The sequence below is a fragment of the Lycium barbarum genome, chromosome 9 (genome assembly GCF_019175385.1).
Source record: "Lycium barbarum isolate Lr01 chromosome 9, ASM1917538v2, whole genome shotgun sequence".
Lineage (NCBI taxonomy): Eukaryota > Viridiplantae > Streptophyta > Magnoliopsida > Solanales > Solanaceae > Lycium > Lycium barbarum.
The window spans coordinates 104,118,389-104,143,486 of NC_083345.1; the positions used below are offsets into that span (position 1 = coordinate 104,118,389).

Here is a 25,098-nt window from a genome sequence, read left to right on the forward strand (position 1 = left end):
CCGATTTAATTATCCGGTGAAGTTTTTATATCTTCAAACCGAATAATTTTTCTGACACAAACAGATTCAATAAATCGGTGAAGTTTTTATCTCTTCAAACCGAATAAACAACCAACGAAGATTTTATATCTTCAAACCAACAAAAGTTACTAACTCGGTAAAGTTTTTGTATTCTTTAATCTGAATAGTAACTTGGAGTAGAAAATCACGTAGATTTTAATCTCCAAACAGGGGAGTAGAAAACCACAAAGTTTTTATTCTCCAAAAAGAGTATTTTTACTGAAAGTATGTATATCTCTCTTTGCTTTAGTGGTTTAATTTCCTTTTGTAAGTTTAATTTTATCCAAAAAGAGAGTCTTTAATCATGAATTGGGCTTCACTGTCTTTTCCTTTATTTTGTGTCAAAATTCCAATACTATGGAAATAAGACTCGATCGGAAGTTGCCAATTACCAAATTTTGAGTAATGGGTTTAGGAACCAAACACATTGTACAGTCATGTTTGACAACTTCCATATTCACTTCCATTTATAAAACTTATTACTGAATAAGTTTCCAAACATGAGTGAACAATTTCATCTCTTTGAAGCATCGATTCAGTTTCGTAGAGAACTGCTGCAACAATAGTTTTTTTTTTCTTTTTTTTTTTTCTGCAGATTAGTTCTATAGCAATCAAGCATAAATTCCCAATTGGCCAAGTATTATAACCATTGCATAGAACATCAGACAAAATGTTCTCTTCCTCGATAAATTTATTTTTCCAAGTTTCTCTGTATGTAATGCTTGCACAACGAGAAAATACTCCATTGAATCTAGACATTTAGCATCTTTTGTATCAAATATGGAGAAAATCACTTTCGCCAAAAAGTGGGTTATGTACCCCAATATTTATGACATAAAATTTCACAAAATTCACAAGGACAAAAATTCATAAATAAGCAGTAATAAGATTAAGAAAGCAAAACCCGCTTTTTATCCTTTCTTCACAATTCATTATTTTCATTCAAGTACCGTGAGATGTTGGCTTTTGTTTCTGTCATTTGTGACGTCGTTTGCTACAATGCATCAGTTTGAAACAAAACCACTGTTTCCACGAAACATTTTTTTTTTTTTTTTTGTATCAATTCAAAGAAGCCACGGTTGGCAACGCATGAAGCAACATAACTATGCTTGTTTAAAACGTTGCCTTAACCTCTTTTCTTCATTCTACATGGCTGTACCAATGACTTGAGAATGCTGCCATACCTTCCTTTTTATTATGGCTCAAAGAGAAGAGTCCATTAATTAAATAAAAATCCACAAAGTCAATACCTTTCTTTGTAAAATCTCCAATAACCAACGTTTTTAAAAAGAGCTTCAATAAAAAAAAAATTAGTCCACCAACCCTATTTCAGGTTTGTCACTTATTTTTAAGCACGCACGAAGGCAGTTGCATATTTTAATGCAGATGAAGCGAGGAAAAACGGATTCCGCCAAATGCACAGTTTCAGACAATCAGTGCGTTTTGGATTCAAATTGTCTCTCTTCATCATTCGGTAAATCAAATCTTTTTCTCGTTTTGTCTTCAGAAACAGAATACAGATTGAAATATAAAATTTCCTTAAGATTGTTATCAACCTGTATTTGAAAAATTATTTTAACCAGAAACTGAAAACTAAACAAAGCAGATTCTGAAATTTAGAAGAACAGTATGTTAAAAATATAAGGAATTAAATCGAGCTCACTGAATGCACAGTGTGTCCTTAAGGAAATTATTCCCCTCAATGTACCCGAGGTTGTGGAATATATCCTCCCAGGATAGAACGATTTGCTCACCGTTGTAGCGGTACAGCAAACTCCGGTGACGGCGAACCACTCGACGACAGTATATCACACGAGAATTTATTTTAGTGCAAGAAAGAAGAGAGAAGTTCAGAATTTTCGTAAGGAAAATCTGATGGACTGGCCAGATTTATATAGCAATTGGGTAGAGTTCCCTAAGTGGGAGAATAACCTTTATATACATCAGAATAGAGTATATTTACAAAATATGACGACACTTTTCAGTTTACAAAATATACCAATAGATTTCTTACAAAACATGTACGAAAATTTGTGTATATAATGTGTATATCTCGCTCAAAGTTTAAAAATTTCTCTCAAAATTTTGTGTATGAAAACTGTATGAGATATGTATATCTCATTCAAGGCTTAAAAATTTTGCTCAATTTTTGTGTATAAAAACTGTATGAAATATGTATATCTCGCTCAAGGCTTAGAATTCTCATATTTTTCGTGTATGAAAGCTGTATAGAAACAGTATGGAATATGTATATAACTGTATAAAATTTGTAAAAAGTTCATGTTAGGTTTTTGGAAATTTAATATGACTACAACAACATTGTATATAACTTTCATGCAATACTAATACAAATTTAATATAACTACAACAAAATATAAAACTTAAAAAATAAATTTCATACAAACTCAACAAATAATTATCATACAACTTTAATACAGTTTGAGTCTCACTTCGAAATTTGAAGAGAAACCAAATCTCATCGGATCCAAAATTAGTCCGCTAATTTTTCTAAGTTTTGAATCTGCATAGTGCGATAATCGAATTTGAGATTAACAGAAAGTTTCATATTCGTGAAATTTCCCAATCTGATAGTTGAATTTTCGAGTAGTTTAATTATTTTTGCGATGTTTGGAGTTGTTTCCGGTCCTTTGAGACCAGTGCTTAATACTACTTTTAGCCTGTATCTAAGACCAAAGAGGAAATTATATTTTGAAAAAAGGAAGTAGAAATGGGAATTCCTAATGTCTCGTATTCAAATAATAGAGACAGAAAACAGCAAGTAGAAAACAAAAAACAAGAACAAAAAATAAGAGGAATTCAAGTGGGTTGACAAGACGGAGGTATTTGCCACCACATAAAGGGAACTTTCGTAATGGTACAAACGGGATCTGAACAAACTGAACCTAAACTCTGAATTCTTGGATCTGCATTGCCTATATATATGATTTGGTATATTGTTGCTAATTTTGAAGAATGGTTTCATTCTCTCAGTATTTTTGCTAGATCTGCGGTTTTCCGAACCATGTTTGTTTAGATCTGCCACCGAAGCGTGGCCTGAACTCGCCAAAGAAGACGTTAGAGAAGAGAAGAAGGGAAAGAGAAGGGTGGGCGGTGAAATTTTTGGAGGAAACGGAAAATGGGAAGAAAGGGAAAGGAAGGGTGGGGTGGCTCTGTTTTGGATGAAACAGAGAATGGGAAAAAGGGAAGGAAAAGGTGGGCTTTTATTTTTTTCAGATCCGTTATTTTTGTAATTAAGTTGATATATTTTGTAAATAAGAAAAAATATCCTTATGTTTTATAATATAGAGTCTTAAGTGGTATTATTAGGTTATTTTCCCTAAGTGAAAAGGTACAACTCAAAAGTTGCAACTCACTTTTCAGTTAAGTTGTATCTTTTCAGAAAATTTCCCATTCACCTTAACTTAAACCCAACAGACCTTGATAGTTGAATTGAGGTAAGTTGAGGTTCCTTGCCTAAGTCACGGTTTAAGTTCATACTAAATTTCTTGCGTTACATTTTCAGAATAGATTACATAGAGGATAAAGTTTGTGTGCATATGCTTGCTAATCACATAATGACAAAAAATAACCAACTTCTATAATGTGTTGAATTACTTGATTGTGTGAAGTATTGCTTAAACATTCAGTTCAGATTCATATGAATGTGATCACATTTAGAAAGGGAGAACTAGTCAAACTCCCCGAGCATAAGTGTCGGTGGCCAGGGTTAGCTACGACAAGTTTGTAGGTGTTAATTGTTTGAGGTGAGAGATAGATCGGCACCCCCTCCCCCGTGTGCATTTTCATATCCTCATATACGTAGGGTCACTACATGTAATTCTTTTTCGAAAACTAAGATAGTAATAACAATGCCACACCCTCAAATAGCACCCAACCCGGTGAGTGAATCCTGAACTAGCTGCTGAAGGTTAGAGCAAAGAGTAATATTCAATTAACTACTAATAGTCTTCAAATTTAATAATCTCAAAGGCGAATAGTAAATCACCTTTTAGTTTATGACAGTTTCAAATTAGTTTTTTTTTTTAAAAGCAAAATTTCAAATCATTTTTTTTTTGCGCTGATCGTCCCTATTTTCGGGTGGTCTTTAAATTTTTCCCCTCAAATCGTTGATCCTTAATTTTTGCCGCTGCTTCTCATTTAATAAAAAGTTGTGGGTCAAAGTACCCTAATCTATGACCTAATTTCGCAAGACATAAGTTTATAGAACTTTTGTCTTGTCCGGCATAAGTTCTGTAGGAATTAAGCTATTCGGCATAAGTTGTGTAGTATCTAATTCGTTCGGCATAAGTTTAGAGAGCTTTTCTGTAGGAATTAAGTTATGCCTTGTGTTATATCATGATGTGAAAGTATAAACTTATGCCTTGCGAAATTTAGGTCATAGGTAAGGGTATGCCCTTTTTTTCCCGATGTCAGAGATATTTTCGGCCACATTTGTTATTTAAAGTGTCGTAGAACAAAAATTAAAGACCACCCCGAGATACGAGCATTAGTGCGAATGACCCATTTCAAATTAGGCTCGACACAATCCATTACCACCCTTTGTTAAATTGTGAAACCTGAAGGACTGAAGTGGATTAAATCGTATAAGTTGGGTACTAAAGAATGTTTAAATTCTTAACTTAATAACTATTGCTAGTAATACTGGAAAACGAACAGGAAATCTCCGGTCCGTCCTTTTCCCGTCGCCGCAAAACTCAAAAGTAAGGCAGCAGAGAGCAAAAGAAGCTTAAAAGGATGGCAGCTACACGAGAATTGCAACGTGACCTAGAAAACAAAGCCAACGATCTTAGCAAACTTCAAAAAGGTAAATATCTTAATCTTCCTTAGGGTGTGTTTTAGTATGAAGCAATATGTTTTATTGAAAAAACAAATTGGTTTCTTACTTATTTTCTAGTGTTGAAAGAAAATTTTATTTATATGTGATCTAACAAAATAGGGTTGAGTTGCGGTGGTCAAGGTGTGGGGGTTGGGGAGAGGAGACAAAAGAAATTGCAATGTTACTTAGGGTGTGTTTGGTAGGAAGGAAAGTATCTTCTTGGAAAAAAATTGGTTTCTTACTTATTTTCTTCGGTAAGTAAGAAGAAAATATTATTCCAAGAATATTTATATTCTATCTAGCAAAACATTAGTAAAAAGATTATAAATTTTATATTTCTATTGGAATGTGATTTAGCTTGTTAGGTCAATGAACTTAAATGTTGTAATAGACATAGACTATGAGGAAAGAAGCAATTTGACAATATTGATAACGAAAACTGTGTATCTTTAAGTATTTTTTTAATTTAAAAAACTATTCCAAAATGTATGAAATTATTTTGACATTCTACTTAGTGAAAAAAAGTTGAGATGATTAGCAAAAGCATTGACAATTAATCTTGAATTTTCCACATTACCTAAATTTTGGTGAGTAGAGTTAACTGATACTTTCTCTTGTGAGAGTTTAGGTAACCAATGAATGATCGACAAGCATGCAAAATGGTTCTAATACCCCCACTATAAAAGATAAATATTTAAGAACTTAAGGCCTCTTTTTAAGTTTTGACTTTTGGCCACATATTTTACTAAGCCGACCCTGGACGGTCAAGAGGTTTGGGGGGGTTGGGTGGGTGGAGATGAGCCCATGAACTTGGAATGCCACTTATTGAACTTGTTTTCCATACTTTCATTAGAGAAGTTATTTTTCTTATTTTTAAGGAATTTGTTTTGCTAGAGAAAATGTTTTCCAAAATATTTTAGCCAACCGAACATGGGAAAATCAGAAAACGTTATTTTCCTCCATGCTGAACACACCCTTAATCCTTCCCCCTTTGTTCTCTTGGTAAAAATGATTCTTATGTTTGTATGTTAATTGTGATGTACTTCAGATATATCAAAGAACCACCAAATCAGAAAGAAGTACACTATTCAACTAGGTGAAAACGAGCTTGTTCTCAAGGTATACTTTCATTAACTTATATGGTTGTGTCTGTTTTGCGATATTTGGGATGTTGAGACTTTTTTTTTTTGAGTTGGGTATGTAGGAATTGGATCTGTTGAATGAAGATGCGAATGTTTACAAGTTGATTGGACCAGTGCTTGTGAAGCAGGACATGGCTGAGGCTAGGGCTAATGTAAAAAAGCGAATTGAATACATTTCGGCCGAACTGTATGTCATTTATTTTGATTTAAGACTGTTAATTTTTTAACTCTTCAATTTTATTATTACCTCTGTTGTTCCTTTGGTTCGTACTATTTGTGGTTTCTATTGTTCTCTTCTCCTTATTTTTAGCATGGCTTCTTCACTACTGTATTTCCTTTCAATTTTTGATGATTAATATGCTTTACTTGAGCCGAGGGTCTACTGGAAACAACCTCTCTACCCTCACGAGGTAGGGGTAAGGCTGCGCACGCACCACCCTCCCCTGACCCACTTAATGGGATTACACTGTGTATGTTGTTGTTGTTACTGTTTTTTTTTTTTTTTTAAAGTTTAGTTCTAGCAGTCTTATGTTGTTTGAGCAAGTATATAAGATTGTTGTTCATTGGAAGAGGTTGGTATGATTAATTAATAGGTTTCTTTGAGATACTAAAGTAGTAGCGAAAAATTGTTCAATCAGTAAAGGAATGGCAAGGACTTATGGAAAATTCTCTTATTAAATTTATATAAAAAAAATCATAATAATACTAACTTAGAGCCCTTCGTTTGACATTGTCCCTGATATCCTGATGAAATATGCTGCTTTATCTAAATCTTTGTTCTTTAGTTGATGGTCTTCCATGTGGATTGGGAGCATATCATTCTATTCCTGTTAGATCAGTTTGTTATCAAACTGCAAGCGTAGTTGCTTTACGAATTGGTCTGATAACAATAGGGCCAATGGCTTCAATTCCGTGTGGTACTTGCCCTAGGATTAGTGTACGTACACCAAATGGAATTATATCCCCCAGAAACCTGTGTCTACCTATGTTACTCGGACTCTTCAAAAATGGACACGGGTGCGTGTCGGATCCTCCAAAAATAGAGCATTTTTGAAGGATCCGACATGGGTGCGGCATCATTTTTGGAGAGTCCCAGCAACATAGGTGTCTACTACACTAAATGGTTGAACCTTGAATTTTGATGGACTTCTGATAAATAAATCCAAAGTACACTACATTGCCACATGCTGGTAGCTTTTTGAGTTTCTCGTTTGTCTTTTGGTTTTGATGAACCAACTTCCTGATCACCCTTTTCCAGAAACACCTTTTATGATTTAAAATGTTTGAAATGATGAAAACTCTCACAACAATCAGGTAGCTAAAATGTCACTTGAATAAGCCGTTCTGTCGTCTCATTTTATTTCAGCAGAGACCACATACTTTACTCTCAGAGTCCTTCGAATGTTTAAGCAGACGATCCAAAAACAAATCCAAACAACACATTAATGTACTTTTAAAAACAAAAGCACACTACTTTCTGGGCATAAAGCAAAATCATAGTACTCCTATATAATCAATGAAGTCCACATTATTTCGCAGAAAGTCAGACAGCATGTATCAGTGGCTGATGTAGCCTTAGTGCTGGGGTTTAAACATAACTCAGTAATATAACACGGGGTATATAGATATATATTTGAACATTAATAAAATTTAATAAATCATTGATTATGCAACCATAATTTCGCCTATTGTATGTATAGGCCTTTAAATTCTGCTGCAGGAACAAAGCACCTTCCTGTGATTTTTAGACTAAAAATAAACACTGATTCACTTGCTTACTCTGGAAATCGTATTCTGATGCCTCTTTTTTCTTGCTCCTTTATTTGTCAAGTAAATACACCCTCTCTACTTCGGGCATTGCTATTGTAAATGCATTCAGTTTGGAGTATAAGTCTTCTAATTTTTCTGTAACTCTGTCATCTGTAAACACGTCATGTAGCACACTTTGGATTGTTCTCCAGCTTTCCATCAATGGTAATTGGTAAAGCAATAATCACTGCTGATCCTACTGTACCCCATGCAATAGATATTGCAGCTCAGAATCCGAAGTATACAACAACAACAAGAAGCCCAGTAGAATCTCACCATGTGGGGTCTGGGGAGGGTAGAGTGTACGCAGACCTAACCCCCACCTTGAAAGGTAGGGCGGCTGCTTCCGAAAGACCCTCGGCTCAAGAGAGGAAAACAAGACAAAAGGTCAGATAGGGCCAAGCATATCAAAAATAATATGAAAACGAGTAATAACAAAAGCGAGGAAGTCATGGTAGAAAGGAGCATTAGCTACCTATGTTGCTCGGACCCTTCACTTTTGCCGCCGTACCCGTGTCCGACACGACACGACACGGGTTTGGGTACGGAATTCGTGTCGGATCCGGTCAATAGAGATCGGATACTTTGACCGAAATTCATGACCAAATTAAAGAAAAAATTTGAGATTATGATTTCTCAAGATAACAAAAAGTAGAGATTTGAAGACATGAGATGGCATACCTTCAATATTATGTAGAAAATTTAACTAGTTTCTCGGAGCACGCAGTCTAGCACCTAGTAGAATGGAAGATTGAATCACATGTTTGGTACAAACTACATGTAGGTGCTTCCACAAAAAGCTCTCATAATCTAGGCATATTCTTGTAGCTATATTATTAGAATTTTGAATTATTTTTGCCGAATCCCCGCACCCGGATCCGTACCCACGAATCTTAAAATTTAGATCATGCCGAGTCCGAACTCTAGATCCATACCCGTATCCGACACCCGCACCCGAGTCCGAGCAACATAGTTAGCTACCATAGATAAATAAGATGATCAAAGTACAAAGGCCCAACAAATATAAGCAGAAATCAAATGGCAATAAACGAATGAGCAAAACTACAACTACTATGGTGAAAGGATAAGCAACCTAGCCTTCCATCCTAGTCTGAGTCCTCCACAACCTCCTATCTAAGGTCATGTCCTCGGTAAGCTGAAATTGTGCCATATCCTGTCTAATCACCTCTCCCCAATACTTCTTTGGCCTCCCTCTATCTCTCCTGAAACCGTCCATAGCCAACCTCTCACACCTCTGCACTGGAGCCTCTGTGCCTCTCCTCTTCACATGCCCAAACCATCTCAGCCTCGCTTCCCGCATCTTGTCCTCCACCGATGCCAATCCCACCTTGTCCCGGATATCTTCATTCCTAATTCTATCCCTCCTAGTGTGCCCACACATCCATCGCAGCATTTGCATTTTCGTTACTTTCATCTTCTGAACATGAAAGTTCTTGACTGGCCAACACTCCGCCCCGTATAATAAAGTCGGTCTAACCACCACTTTGTAGAACTTGCCTTTAAGTTTTGGTGGCACTTTCTTGTCACACAGCACTCTGGAGGGGAGCCTCCATTTCATCCATCCTGCACCAATACGATGTGAAACATCTTCGTTGATATCCCCATCTCCCTCCCTGTATAATAGATCCAAGATACTTGAAACTTTCTTTCTTTTGAATGGCCTGGGTACCAAGCCTCACTTCCTCGTCAGCCTCATGCGATACGCCACTAAACCTGCACTCCAAGTATTCTGTCTTGGTCCTACTCAATTTAAATCCTTTAGACTCCAACGCCTGTCTCCAGCCCTCCAGTTTATCGTTAACTCCGCTGCGAGTCTCGTCAATCAGGACTATGTCATCCGCGAACAACATACACCAAGGCACCTCACCTTGTATTTGTCGCGTCAATTCATCCATCACCAAGGCGAATAGAAACGGGCTAAGAGCTGATTCCTCATGCAACCCCATCAGAACAGGAAAGTGCTCCGAGTCTCCTCCTACCGTTCTTACCCTGGTCTTAGCTCCATCATACATGTCCTTTATCACTCTAGTGTACACCACGGGTACACCTTTAGCCTCCAAGCATCTCCATAGGACCTCTCTTGGCATTTTGTCGTAGGCCTTTCTAGGTCAATGAATACCATGTGCAAGTCCCCCTTCTGCTCCCTATACTGCTCCACCAATCTCCTTATAATATGAATGGCTTCTGTAGTCGAGCGCCCCGGCATGAATCCAAACTGGTTCTCTGAAATAGACACACCTCTCCTCACCCTTATTTCCACCACCCTTTCCCATACTTTTATAGTGTGACTTAGCAGCTTGATACCTCTATAGTTGCTGCAGCTTTGAATGTCGCTCTTGTTCTTGTACAAGGGAATCATTATACTCCACCTCCATTCCTTCGGCATCTTCGCTGTCTTGAAAATGACATTAAACAACCCAGTCAGCCACTTCAAGCCTACCCTGCCTGCACTCTTCCAAAATTCCCCAGGAATCTCGTCAGGTCCGGTCGCTCTTCCCCTACGCATCCTACGAACCGCTCCCTTAACCTCCTCAACCTTTATACTCCTACAATATCCAAAATCGCGACGCCGATCAGAGTGCTCCAAATCTCCCAACACAATGTCTCTGTCCCCTCCTTCGTTCAAGAGTTTATGAAAGTATGACTGTCATCTCTGTCTAAGGTGGGCTTCCTATACCAACACTTGGCCATCCTCGTCCTTGATGCACTTCACTTGATCCAAGTCGCGTGCCTTCCTCTCTCTCGCCTTGGCCAGCCTAAACAACTTCTTATCCCCACCTCTGTCCTCTAGTTCTGCATAAAGGCATTCAAAGGCTGCCGTTTTTGCCGCCGAAACTGCCAACTTCGCCTCCTTTCTCGCCATCTTATACTTTTCCTTGTTCGTCCGCTTCTTTTCATCGTCTTTGCTATATCCCTTGCTAAATTGATCTGCATTATCAAGTTTGCAACTTAGTCACCGAGCACACGTACTGTCACACTGAAGTTGCAGAAAGATTGAATATTTCAAACTTACTCGCAGCAAGTGTAAGAATGGGCCAGAGAATTACTACCGCGAATGGGAAATCTATGCCCCATGTTGTTAATATCTGAAACAAAAAGGACTTATTAATGACATCATTCATTTACTCTCTTAATCTCTAAGTGTTATGTTCAATTGTTGAATGAATTTAATGTATCAAATTGACTCCAAGAAAGACGACAAGTGCTAAATAATTTAGGCCGTGAGTAATTATTTATGCTGTTCGTGAGGTTGATTAATTTATTTAAAACACTGTAGGTTCTTTGCCTATTCTTGTTGTATGCCTAAGCATTTACAGTTGTTGTGTATGTTTCATATTTGACTCGGCGTTGGCTATTGTGATTCCAAACTGTTGAAAACCTGTATCCAAGGAGCTTTCACCCATTTCCCTTTCTTTTCTAGCTGCTAATCCATAACTTGATCTATTGTCTTCTTTAAACTTTCAACTTAAAACTAAAGTTTTCTCTTGATCTTTTAGCGGCCAGCCTAATAAAAGCTCTACCAATTCTATAAAAACAATAAACAAATACAAGTTCTGCCAAGTAACAAAAGGCTTTCACGTGGTTATAAAGTTTAAGTGAATACTTATCCTAATTACTGGTAGTGATGATTCAGTAAGTGAGGTTATTGCATAATTAGATCCTATGACTGTAAAACATTTGTAGTAGGACATACCATTGCTGCTGACTTTTCCATCCATAGCTCATTTCTCGTGCATGTCACCATTTAAGCTTGTTTGTTATATACCTGGGCCACGGGTGAAGGGTGAAAATAATCAAAATATCGCGCAGTAATGGTTAGTTGTATTTCCTATCGGTAGCTATTATTGGCAGTATGAAAAATGGATAGTCTAATAAATCAATCAACTACTCTCAATCCCAAATTAGTTGGCCTGGCTATATGAATACTGGGTAGCCATTGTAGACGGTATATTTTAATTCTGGATTCGTCACCGCGTGCAATGAAGTTGCACCTTTAAAGCTTCTACATAAAACTTGATAAAATGAATGAAACGAAAGAAAAGGAAGGGTAATAGGAGGGAATAGAGGAGCAACATTTTTGCAGCTGGTCTGTTTCCCAAGTACATAACCTTAATTGATTCTAGTGAAAAAGGCTACAGGCATGATTTTTTTTTTTTTTTTAACTACAACTGACTGGAATTTTAGAAGCAACAAGTATAAAAGAGGACATAACTTAGACCAACTGTCTCTTTATGTCCCGTTAAGGGGCTTAAGGGGGTCAAAATGGCATCCAGATTGTTTGGTGACTTTGATTCTGCATGAAGGCAGCCCAAGTTGGTCCAACCTGAGGGAACCTCTGGCTTCACTAGGTATGTACAAAGCATTTTGATCCAGCTCAGTTGCCCATTTGGCTAAAGCATCAACAACTTTGTTGCCTTCTCTGTAACAATGCACCACTTGGATTTCCCTAGCCCTGACTCTGTCTTGAATGCTCTCCACATCCTTTTGGAGATGACAAGGAGGTTTAGCTTTATTACTATGTAACATCTGAACCAAAAGCATTGAGTCTAGCATTAAGTGAGTTGGACATGTGCCTATCACAGCACTTGTTAACACCAAAAAGAGCAGCCTGCACCTCACTAAAGTTGTTAGTTGAGAATTGGAATGGATTTACAAAAGCCATGAGCATATCTCCATTTCTTTTTCTAACAACTCCACCATGCCTTGCCTTTTCTAGCCATGTAACTCCCATCAGTCTGGAGATAGATAGGGGACTGTGAGATTCTAAAAAGAAAAAATGCTCTCAGGCACTCTTTTCGAGACTCTTCTCTCTCCTTCCCTCTAGAAGGGAGAATCTCTCTCCGGTATTCTTCCACCGGAGATACCTCTTTTTCTTCACTTTCTTCTCTTCTTTCTCCTCTCATTCCTCTCTTCTTTTCTCAGGGACTCACCTTCTGTGGTTGCTTCCCTCATCTTTCTTAGCTTCTCTCTCCAGATTTTGGAATGAGGGAGAACAGAATTTATTTTAACGCTGGGTTCAAATCTTTTGATATCACCAGGTGGTCTGCCAGCAACTCAGAATGGTACGAATGGGTGGAGAGAAGTCGCAAAATGATGAGGAGATCAACCATCAGCAGCAAGATCATGGAATGGATTTGCTTTACTCTTACAGAGGCTTCAAAGGACCAGAAAAGAGTGGTTAGGAGATGGAAATTCTCAGAGCAGGACTCAAAGCACTTTTGCACTAGGAAATTTAATGAGCATGGGAGATACATGAGCATTCTGTCCTTGAATGGTGGAGGAGATCAGTACTTATTATTCCTGAACCAGTCTTGAATGCAGGTTGGAATGAGATAGCATTTAAGATCAATAACTTTATTAAATGCTCCAAAAAAGTAGCATTGGCTGCTCCCTCGAGATTAACTGAGGCCAACTACCCGTGTGCGAAGGTTGTACAAGATAGTAAATGGAAGACTAAGAGTCTTCGTAAAGCAGAGGTGACTAGTAACAGTGGAAACATTGTCATCTCTGAAGCTGCTGAAGGACAAGAGAAAAAGGGCTTCTGAAGAGATGTTTAGTAGGGTGTTTTGGAGAAGAGGCTAAGGAAAGACCAACACTTGCCGATATAAGAAGGTGGTCAACTTCAACTTGGAAAAATATTTTTGGGGTGAACATCTATGAGATGTACGGGGATTTATTCTTATTCGAATTCCCTAATAAATACATGTCGGAGAGGACCATTCAAGGGCAATGGTTTTGGAAAAAGCTCAAGTTGCAATTAGAATGGTGGAATCCTATGGCGGGGAGTATTTCAAACTCTGTTAAAATCAAGGAAACCTGGATTAAAGCGGTCGGAATTCCTCTTCATCTGTGGTCACAGAATTTTTTTCAAAAAATAGGGGAGTTGTGTGGAGGATGGATGGCAACAGAAGAAGAAACAGAGCTCAAGAATCATCTAAAATGGGCCAGAATTCTGGTAAGGAACGATGGGAGGAATATGCCAAGAGAGGTGTCCATAACTTGTAATGGAATCACTCACCACATTCCAATTTGGCCGGAAAGCAAGACAAGATACGAATTATCACCGGAATTAGCAGAAGGAGGCATCGGAGAAGAAGAAACCGAGCAAGAACCAGTTATTGCTTTTACCCATCAGGCAAATAGGGTTACCAACTGCGTTGAAGTACAAAAATTCCCTTTTTATGGGGATTTCAAAGACAGACCACGTGGGTGGTATTTCTTCTACTGCTGAGGTTTTTTTGAAAACATATGCACGTGAGGAGCATGTGGTTGATTTAAATGAAATAACAGAAGTGGGCCAGCAGGTTGAGCCCAATAAGGAGGCAGCTTTTAATAAATATTTTGGGCCAGACTTTGCAGGCCAAGTCATTTTTAATGACTTACAAGGCCTCAATTCACAACATCTCTTTAGCGATCACTTTGTTGAAGTACTGGAACCTTATTCCATTCAAAAGCCGGAGCCTGCAAAGCTTCAAAGTGTAGAATATCAAGTAAATAATGCAGAGATAACTGCCATAACAACAGAGGCTGGTTTTTGGGGAACTTCTCAAGGTTTAAATGGGGCAACAAAATGTTTAGAGGAAAGAGAAGATGAAAGCAGGGATATGGAAGATCAAACTATGGAATTAGTCCAACAAAATTCAATCACAGCTATAGAAAATTGGGAAGTAGAAGAGGCTGAACCTCTTCTCATTCAGCAACAACAAGCCATTCATGACAAAGAAAGGGAGACATCAGTTTGGGTTCAACAAAATATGATCAAACTGGGCAAATTACTAGGGGCAGATTTCCAGGGGCATGAAGAGGAGGCCTTGGAATTGTTGTTACAAGTAGATAGTTGCAGACAAGCTAGAAGGATGGAGTCTGACAGTGTGTGCAAGAAGACAAGATTCAAAGGGGCACAAGAATTAAAAGGTCTACTTACTTTTGATGTTAAAGTCAAGAGCAAGGGGGAAAGGAGTAAGGGAAAGAAAGATACTTAACTTGGATCCATGCAGTTCAAAATAGTTTCTTGGAATGTGAAGGGATTGAATGACAGGGATAAAAGGAGAATTGTGCAGAGTTTGGTAGTTGACTGGAAGGCAGATATCATATGCCTTCAGGAGACTAAACTAGAGGGGGACATTAGAGATATTGTCAAACAAGTGTGGGGAGGAAGATGGATCAAATTTGCTTACTTGGAGGCTAGTGGCACTAGAGGGGGTATCATGATGATGTGGGATTGCAAAAGCTGGAAGGGGGAAGTTTTGGAAATTGGTAGCTATACTTTGACGTGCAAGTTTGAAGCGCAACTTCAGAACTTTTCATGTCATATAACTGGGGTCTATGCTCCAAATAACTACATCGAAAGAAGGACAGTGTGGGACGAGGTTGGTGCAGTCCAGGGATTGATGGAAGGGCCTTGGGCTGTTTGTGGAGACTTTAATGTCGCCAGATTCATCTCAGAAAAAAGAAATTGTAGCAGAAGAACAAGGAGTATGGTGGAATTTTCTAATTTCATTGAAGATATGAACTTAATTGATCTACAATTAGAAGATGGTAACTACACATGGTTCAAAGGGGATAATCAAGATAGAGCTTCCAGAATTGATAGGTTCCTGATTTCTGAGGAGTGGGATGACAATTTTAGTAATATAAAACAGATTCCCCTACAAAGATTAGCATCTGATCACATTCCACTAGCTTTAGAGGGGGGCACGTGGAACAGGAGCAAAAACTATTTCAAGTTTGAGAACTGGTGGCTAGGAGCAACTGGTTTCAATGACAGAGTCTAAGAATGGTGGAGCTCTTTCAGTTTTTCAGGCATGCCTGACTATGTACTGGCTTGTAAATTAAAAGCTCTCAAATCAAAACTCAAGGACTGGAGCAGAAGTGAGACAAGAAATCTGGGTCATCAAAGGAAGAATCTGTTAAGCCAAATGGCAGAGCTGGATGAGGTGCTGGGAGATAGAGTTTTAACAGAGGAAGAAACTGTAAAGAAGGCAGCACTGTTCATGGAGTACGAGGAGTTGATAAAAAATGAGAAAATCTCATGGAGATAAAAATCTAAGGCCCTATGGTTGAAAGAAGGTGACAGGAACACAAAGTTTTTTCACGAAGTGGCAAATGCACATAAAAGATTCAACAATATTGACCAACTGATGATCCAGGGAGAATTAACAGAGGAGCCAGCTAGAATAGAAGAGGAAAGTATTGATTACTATCAGAAACTGTACAAAGAAACTACTCAGTGGAGACCTACATGCCATTATGACAATTGCCTAATTTTATCTGAGGAGGATAAGGATTCTCTACAAGGTAGCTTTGATGAGAGTGAAGTGTTAAGGTGTTTGAAGTTGTGTGCAATAGATAAAGTACCTGGCTCGGATGGCTTTACTATGGGGTTCTTCATCAAGTGTTGGGAGATAGTGAAGCAAGAGATCATGAATGTTTTTCAAAACTTCTATGACAAAGAATTCTTTGAAAGAAGCTTCAATGTAACATTTATTGCTCTCATTCCTAAGAAGAAAGGTGCTAAGGAACTAAGGGATTTCAGGCCTATCAGCTTGATAGGTAGCATCTACAAATTGTTCTCCAAAGTTTTGACAGAGAGATTAAAAGGAATGATCTCAAAATTGGTAGATTCTCAACAAATGGCTTTCATTAAAGGTAGACAGATCATGGATGCTGTCCTCGTAGCTAATGAAGCAGTTGACTCTAGGTTGAAACAAAAGAAACCTGGTATCTTGTGCAAACTTGATATTGAAAAGGCTTATGACCATGTTAATTGGAGTTCCCTTCTGAGCTTGCTAGAAAGGATGGGTTTTGGTCAAAAATGGATACACTGGATTAAATTCTGCATCTCTACTGCTAGCTTTTCAGTCCTTATAAATGGCTCTCCAGCGGGGTTTTTCAAAGCACAAAGGGGACTCAGGCAAGGTGACCCTTTATCACCTTTTCTGTTTTTGATTGCTATGGAAGGCCTTAATAATATGATTAAAACAGCCAATCTGAATGGATGGATAAAAGGCTTTGATGTAGCTAGAATTGGCAATGACAGATTAGAGGTGACTCATTTACAATATGCTGATGATACTCTCTTATTCTGTAATGCTGAAGAGGATCAATTGAGATATCTTAGGGTGATTCTGGTTCTTTTTGAAGGAATATCTGGCTTGCATATCAACTGGAGGAAAAGTTTCCTTTACCCTATTAATGAAGTTGCAAACATGGACCTGTTAGCTGCTGTTTTGGGTGGTGAAGTAGGCACCTTACCAATAATATATCTTGGAATGCCTTTAGGAGCCAAATCTAAGTCAGTAGAAATTTGGAACAATGTCATTGAGAAGTGTGAAAAGAAATTGGCCAGGTGGAAGACCCAATATCTGTCTATGGGTGGCAGATTGACTCTTATCAACTCAGTACTTGATGCACTTCCAACATACATGATGTCCTTGTTTCCCATCCCAACAGGGGTCATCAATAGGTTGGATAGCATCAGGAGGAATTTTTTATGGCATGGGAACAAAGAAAAGAAAGGTTACCACTTGGTTAAGTGGAAAGCAATTACTTTTGGCAAGAATCTTGGAGGGTTAGGGATCAAGAACTTGAAGATTCTGAGTGAAGCTCTTAGAATGAAATGGTTGTGGAAGTTCACCAACGAGAATCAACTCCTTTGGGGGAATATTATTAAAGCAAAGTATGAACAGGAAGACAAATGGATGACTAAGGAGGTTACTACACCATTTGGGGTTAGCCTATGGAGATCCATTAGAACACTGTGGAGTGAATTGAGGGATAATTTCAAGATCAAGTGTTTGATGGGAGTAAAACTAGCTTTTGGAAGGACAATTGGCATGAAGTTGGCAGATTAGATGTGGTCTTCCCAGATATCTTCAATATAGTTCTAAACCAGCAAAGGACTATAGCAGAGATGTGGACACCTCAAGGATGGAACATCATTTTTAGAAGACATATCAATGACTGGGAAGTGCAAAGAGTGGTTGAATTCTTTAGTACACTAGAGCAGTTTAGTGGACTACAGACAGGTGAAGATGTATTATGGTGGCAAGGCAGCAGTAAGGGTTTATTCAAAGTTAATGCAGCTTACAAGTTGATGAATCATTCCAATCAGCAGATAGCCAACTGGCCTTGGAAACACATCTGGAAAACAAAAATTCCTCACAAAGTTGCCTGTTTTGTGTGGCTGCTGGCTAAAGAAGCAGCTCTTACACAAGATAATTTGATGAAAAGAGGTTTCATTTTATGTTCCAGATGCTTTTTGTGTGGGGAAACATCAGAGACAGTTAACCATCTTTTCCTTCACTGTAAGATAACAACTCATCTATGGAGAATTATACTTAATCTCAAAGGCATTTCCTGGACCATGCCTGGGAAGGTTACAAATGCTGTTAAAAGCTGGGAGGAAGCAGGCTTACAGGCAAAGGACAGGACTAGATGGAGAATTATCCCTGCTTGCATTTGGTGGACAATTTGGAAGGAGAGAAACTCCAGATGTTTTGAGAATGTGGAGAATGGGGTGCAGAAGATCAAGTTAAGCTTTATTTTGCTGTTGTGTTTTTGGTGCAATCAGATCTACTCTAATGATACTGTCAATATAATTGATGTTTTAGATACAATATAGAGAGAGGGCAGTAAAAGTTAGACTTTCTTGTAAATACGGTTTCAGTACTTAGGGAAGTACTGTTTGCTACATATGAAATATAGAAAAAGTTACCAGTTTCAAAAAGATAAATAGGGGACTGTTAGGAGAATTCCAGCTGACCATTTTACTAGTATGTCTAGGATTATAGTTCTTGATAATCTTGCTAACTCTATCCCAGTTCCAGCATGATATTTGCTTAAGACCAGTGTTCCAGCTGACCATTTTACTAGTATGTCTAGGATCTTGATAATCTTGCTAACTCTATCCATTCCAGCATGATATTTTCTTAAGACCAGTGTTTTGGATAGGGAGAGCGAGAAAAAGTGACGAGGGCTCGCTCACCAAAGTGAGAAGCGTGAAGCGAAGCACACACTTTTTTCAACTGAAGCTTAATTTAATACAAAGATAAAAAGTATTAAATGTGCTAGGGTTTCATGAAAAATCGAAGACGAGAAGAGAAGAGATAAGAAAAGATTAAGGGGAGAAGAGAAGAAGATAAGAAGAGAAGAACTTACCTTGAAACCCTAGAATTAGAGAAGAGCAGGAACTTCAAGTAGTAGGAGCACGAAGGTAAGTCTCTGTTCCAATTGTCTTAAATTAGACCTAAAATTAACCCTTATTTCAATTAAATTTCAAAAGTCTCGCTTTCTTCGCTTAAGCAACGGTTTATGCCTTAGTTGCTTCTCGCTTCTTCTGCTGAAGCGCAATCTTTTTTATTCTCGCCTCGCTTCTGGAAATAAAAGCAGTGGACCCAATGTCTCGCCTCACTTCACACTTTAAGCTGAAGCGAGCGCTTCTAAGACAGAAACAAGTGTATCAACAAGTACCAGACCACAGACACAGAGTATACTACACAAACCAAATATGTCTTTAGACTTGATAAAGTCACAGCCTTTACTTGAACAAAAATTAGAACCCATGCATATATATCCATCAATGTAATGCAAAGAAGAGTTGCAGCGCTATGGATTGCTCTGAACAACTAATTAAAAAAAGGCAAATAAACAAGGCTGCATTTTGCAGTTAGATCAGGTTTTGTTTGCAGTGTCTCTGCTCGTACAGTTGCTGCGCGTCCTTAAAAATTTGTTTTTAACAAGTTTATTCTGCTCTCAAAGAAGTTTTGAGAATGCTTCTGTTAAAGTTTTTTTTTTTTCCTTATGTTCAAGTATGCACCAGAAACCTTTCCACAGAAGGCATGTTAAATGAGATCTATCTTCTTGGTGAAATCCTACCAGCCAAAATTAAAGGCAAATATATCATCCATAACTTGTTATATTTTTAAAATTAATTAAACATTCCAGAGTACTACGAGGATTCATCATAAAATGACTAACTTATGTTGGCTATCAAGCTACTATAGCCTTCCTCTTGAGACTGTCAATCACGGTAAAGATCAGATGCGGATCCAAGAATTGCACTTTATAAATTAGAATATGTCTAATTTGTGTCCATGCTTTACTGGTGGCTTTTGAAGCTTGTAGGATTAGTCTTTTTTGGTGTCCTATTCATTTGGTAGTTGTTGTAATGGGCCGAGTTAAAAAGACAACATATTTATGTTTCTTGCATATCAGTGGGAAAAACAAACTGTGGGCTCAGTTGTTGCGCAATTACTATTTTCTTTTATCAGGTACCATGTTTACGGAAACTAATCAACTGAATATTCTCCAACATAGGCTTACTATAATTGATATACTCCGCCCAGTTTTTGACTTCAAAATATGACTTTCATAAAGGGGAAAACTGATACATTTACTTCAACCAAAAAAAAAAAAAAAAGAGTGGGGGGAGTGGAACTGATACATTTCCTGCATAAGGAAAGATGTTAAATGGCTATACAACATAAGTTTATTTTATGTGGTGTATCATTGTCCATGATTTTAGCTACAAGTCCAAATGTATCCAAGACTTGTACCAGGGCACGTACGAGAGTTTAGTGCACAGATTAAAAAAAAAATTGACTAGACATTTCTTCTCACCTCTCCAAGCCTTGGTGGACAGAGTTACCTGGTACCTGTACTGGTGGGAGGTAGCATGTGCCCCGTGAAATTAGTGGAGGTGTGCAACCTGGACCGGACACCACGGTTATCAAAAAATAACTGACTAGTAAAGTCACTTTTCTGATATAATGCATGAGCTGAACCTGCTCCCTTTTGGTTTTCCAGGATTTATTTTGTAGATTGTGAATTTGCTTTGTGCATTTAGTAAATTTAAGCTAGATTTTAGCAGCAGATGGTAGTCAGTAGTTTATAAACATTTGATCTTTCTCTGCTGCTTCAATAGTTCTTGTTACAGTAATTTTATCATCTAACATTTGCTTTCATTCTGTCATTCAACAGAAAGCGATTGGATAGTACTCTTCAAGACTTGGAAGAAAAGCAGAACAGCAAAAAGGAAACGGTTGGTTTACTTCTCAATTTATATTGTCGTGCCCAGTCAAATGGGTTCACATAAATTGAAACGGAGGGAGTTGTATTTTCTTAGTACTATTATTTCACTTTATGCACAAAGTAATAACCTTTAATATGACTATCAATTTGCTGCTTTAAGAAGTACAATGAAACTGTAACAACACCAACCCAATAAAATCCCACCAGGTGGGGTTTGGGGAGGGTAGAGTGTACACATACCTTACCCCTACATTGTGACGGGTACGGAGGCTGTTTCCCATAGAGCATCGACTCAAGGAGAGATGAAAAAGCATTAGAAATAATAAACGGTAATAATAGGCAGTAATAACAGCAAAATAATAACATAACAGAGTGCAAGAAACATTAGATAGTACTAGGGATCTAATAATAAACAGACATAACAAAGATACTACTACTCCTAGTACGGGAATGAAATTTGTGCGCAACCTACTAACCCTCTACCCTGGTACTCGATCTCCACACCCTCCTATTAGGGGTCATGTCCTCGGTAAGCTGAAGCCGCGTCATATCCTGTCTAATCACCTCTCTCCAAGACTTCTGACGCCTACCTCTCCCTCTTCTCAGCCCAAACATGGCCAATCTATCGCACCTCCTAACTGGAGCATCTGGGGATCTCCTCCGCACGTCTCCGAACCATCTCAACCTCCCTTCCCGCATCTTGTCCTCCATGGGGGCCACTCTTATCTTGTCCTGAATCACTTCATTTCTAATCTTATCTCTCCTGGTATGCCCAAACAATTCACGTCAGCATCCTCGTTTCTACTACCTTCATCTTCTGGACATGAGCTTTCTTATCCGGCCAACACTCCGGCCCCTACAGCATAATTGGTCTAACCATCACTTTGTAGAACTTGCCCTTCAGTCTTGACAGTACCTTCTTATCACACAAAACGCTAGAAGCGAGCCTCCATTTCATCCATCCCGCTCCAATACAATGTATGACATCCTCATCAATCTCTCTGTTGCCTTGGATAACTAACCTTGAGTACTTGAAACTTCCTTTCTTGGAGATGACTTAGGTATCAAGCCTTACGTCCTTGTCCGCTTCCTGAGTCACGCTACTGAACTTGCACTCCAAGTATTCTGTCTTAGTCCTACTTAACTTGAAACCTTTACCTTCTGTTTGGATGGTTGTTTCCCGTGGTTCATTAATGTATAGTATGGTATGGTACAGTATGTTGTTGTATTGTATTGTATTGTATTGTACTGTATTAATGAACACAATGTTTGGATAGACTGTATCGTTTGTTGTGGTTTAATAACATTTGTATTGTTTGGTTTGAATGTATGTTACTGTATAATAACTTGTAAGTTTACTAAAATACCCTTAACTCTTAATTAGAAATTAGTTTATATATATTAATAAAACTCAAGTAAAGAATAAAATAGGAACTTTAAAAAATAAGTAGGTATTGGGTGGGGGTGGGGGTGGTGGAGGGGTGGTTGTGGGATGAGGGTGGGGGTAGTGGGTGGTAGGGTGGGGTTGGGTGGTGGTGAGGGGTAGTGGGTGGGGGTGGTGGAGGGGTGGGTGGTTGTGGGATGAGGGTGGGGGTGAGTTGTAGGGTGGGGTTGGGCAGTGGTTAGGGATAGTGTCTAGTGGTTGGGGTGGCTAGCAGAGGAGTGGGGTAGTTGGGGCGGGGTTGGGGTGGGGTGGGGTGGGGTGGGGGTGAGTGGTAGGGTGGGGTATAATGGAGAAATGAAATACCTAACCAAGGAAAAACCACCAAATCCGTGGTTACAAAAATTGGGACTTTTCATGGTTATATAATCATGGGATGAACTACGGATTTACAACACCATACCACATAATTTTAAGAACAATGGAAACAAACATGGTTTCACAGAAAACCATACATTAATGAACCACGGGAAACCACCATCCAAATAGGGGGTTAGACTCCAGGGTCTGACTCCACACCTCCAGCTTCGTGTTAACACCGCTTCGCGTCTCATCTAGGAAGCTGCAGTGATGATGAAATTTGTTTGTGTTAGACGTTCATTGTAGGAGCACATTTGTCTTAAATTTGCTGTTTCTCAGTGATTATGGAGTTACAAACTGCAGATAGCATTATTAATACTTTTATTAGAACTTCTATGTATTTTTTCTTTGAGAATAACATTAAATGAGAACTTCTCTCTCATCTTTGTTTCTGATCAAGTTGAGATTAATTTGTCATTGGTTAAGTATACATGTGTAAGCCAATGCTCAAGCGAGTCAGTTGAGCTCTCTAAAGTCTCTACTTGTGTCAAAAGACAGCGTGTTCAAACCTACTGAATCGTTATTTGGACATAGGTTGCTGAATTGTATCAGCAAAAATCAAGAAACATCTAGAAACGTTTATCATACCTGAGAAATAACTTGGAAATTGCTAAAGCATGTCCAAATCTCACACTGGGTTTCAACGTCATTCGTTTTTGTTATTTATATTTTATCAATTTCTCCCTATCCAGTTATTCGAATGCCATTGAATGCTGTCCAGGTTTAAAAGCCTTAGGTTCACATACTGTTTTCATGATTTTGGAGGATACAACAAACTATGTTGCTCGGATTCGTCAAAGATGCCGCCAGATCCTCCAAAATTAACGCATTTTGGAGGATCCAACACCGTTACGGTAGCATTTGTTTTTTAGTCTGAGCAACATAGGTAGCAACAGCCTCAGGAAACCAAGTCAAAGTGGATCCCTTACAAAGACCGTCTAATGGCCTTCCTTTTCTGTTGGATATACTAAATTGGCTTTATCTAAGAAGCTAAGACTGAGGTAGAAAGTGTAAGTCTGGATAACAATTTAAGGTTTCTGAGTCAGAATTCTTAGACGAGTAGTGCAACTTTTTGTTTTTCTGCGAGTTCAAGATATTTTTTAGTATGAACAAAGAAACAAATTTGCCTATAGATATGTAAATATGTAGTTTCATTTGTCTCAACAGAGTGTCATAATATAAAGTAAGCTTGTGGAGTTTTTTTGCTGTTGCGGTTAGAATTGACCTAGCAGCTCTCGAGTTCTAGTATAAATAACAGATATAATGCTCGTGATCCTAGTTGGTTGACAGTTGGACCTTTACGCTGGTAACTAATAAAGGTAGTGATTTCTAAAAATTACGTTGGAATTAACAGGAAATTGTGAAAAGTGATCAGAATGACATTCTTGTGTACAGAGGTTTTCCTTTGAGAGCATATATTCAAAAACATTTTTTAGATTTTCAGTTCATTTAACTTGTCAACTCTTCTATCGTTCTCCTTTCCCCAAAGCCCATGGCAAAAAATAGGGGGTTGGTACTTGTATGTTAGGACAGATTCAGGTGGTTTCAGTCTATTTGGCTTTCTTTATAGTTTTCCTTTCAAGTGGCTGTTGAATCTATTCCATTGTATCTTCCTTCCCCTTTTTTGTTTGGTCTAACTGTTGGTATGCATCAACTAAAGACCTGTGCAAGTCTGGACTCACCAAAGAACTCCATTTACTTGATATCAGTTTTTCAGTCCTTGGCCTCTATTATTTTCATCATTATCTCCTGATCATTTGATAAGTTGCCTTGCTACTAACTCTGTTATTCCAACTTATATCGAGCCATTTACTTCGATAGTTTGAACAAATGTTGCAAAAATCTAGTTTGTTGATTTATCTTGCTTCCTGTTAAAATAATTTGATGCCTTGTGCAGTTGTAATATTTCTCTGAGGTGTATGTATTGCCCTGGTTCATCTGGCATTTGATATACTTGTTATTTTATTTTTTCAGATTATGAAGTTGCAGCAAAAGATTCAGTCTCTCCAGGCTGGAAAAGCGAAGGCCTGATGCGCCTTAGGGTCCAACATTGCACGGGCATGTTAATTTGATTTGCATTAAAACAGGTCTTACTGTCCCAGAAACTCGAAGTGTTTTCTTTATTGTTCCGTTGGCTTTTGTAGATCAAGGGTTACATGATTTTGTATGATTTTTAGTCAGCTGTGATATTAACTTTATAACTAGCTACGGTTCCTCTCCTATGGGTGGTTATTATCGTGGTTGTAATACTTTTCAAGGACATGTTTCTGTAGTGAAAATGGAAAACAACGCATAAAATTCTGCAAATATCTGTCTATCCTTTCAATTATGCATGTGACTTTAATAAAAGGAACAGAGTCCACATTGCAAGAAAGTGGTTAAAAACTTAATTGCGA

General features: G+C 38.2%; 1 protein-coding gene across 1 annotated transcript; it reads left to right on the forward strand.

Moving 5' to 3' along the window:
- The first annotated feature begins 4,624 nt into the window (after positions 1-4,624).
- Positions 4,625-25,009, forward strand: LOC132609226 (prefoldin subunit 6). Its single transcript, XM_060323103.1, has 5 exons — positions 4,625-4,885; positions 5,946-6,016; positions 6,102-6,226; positions 20,851-20,911; positions 24,677-25,009. The coding sequence occupies exons 1-5, from the start codon at positions 4,816-4,818 to the stop codon at positions 24,731-24,733; spliced, it is 384 nt and encodes a 127-aa protein (XP_060179086.1). The 5' UTR covers positions 4,625-4,815; the 3' UTR covers positions 24,734-25,009.
- The last annotated feature ends 89 nt before the right edge of the window (positions 25,010-25,098 follow it).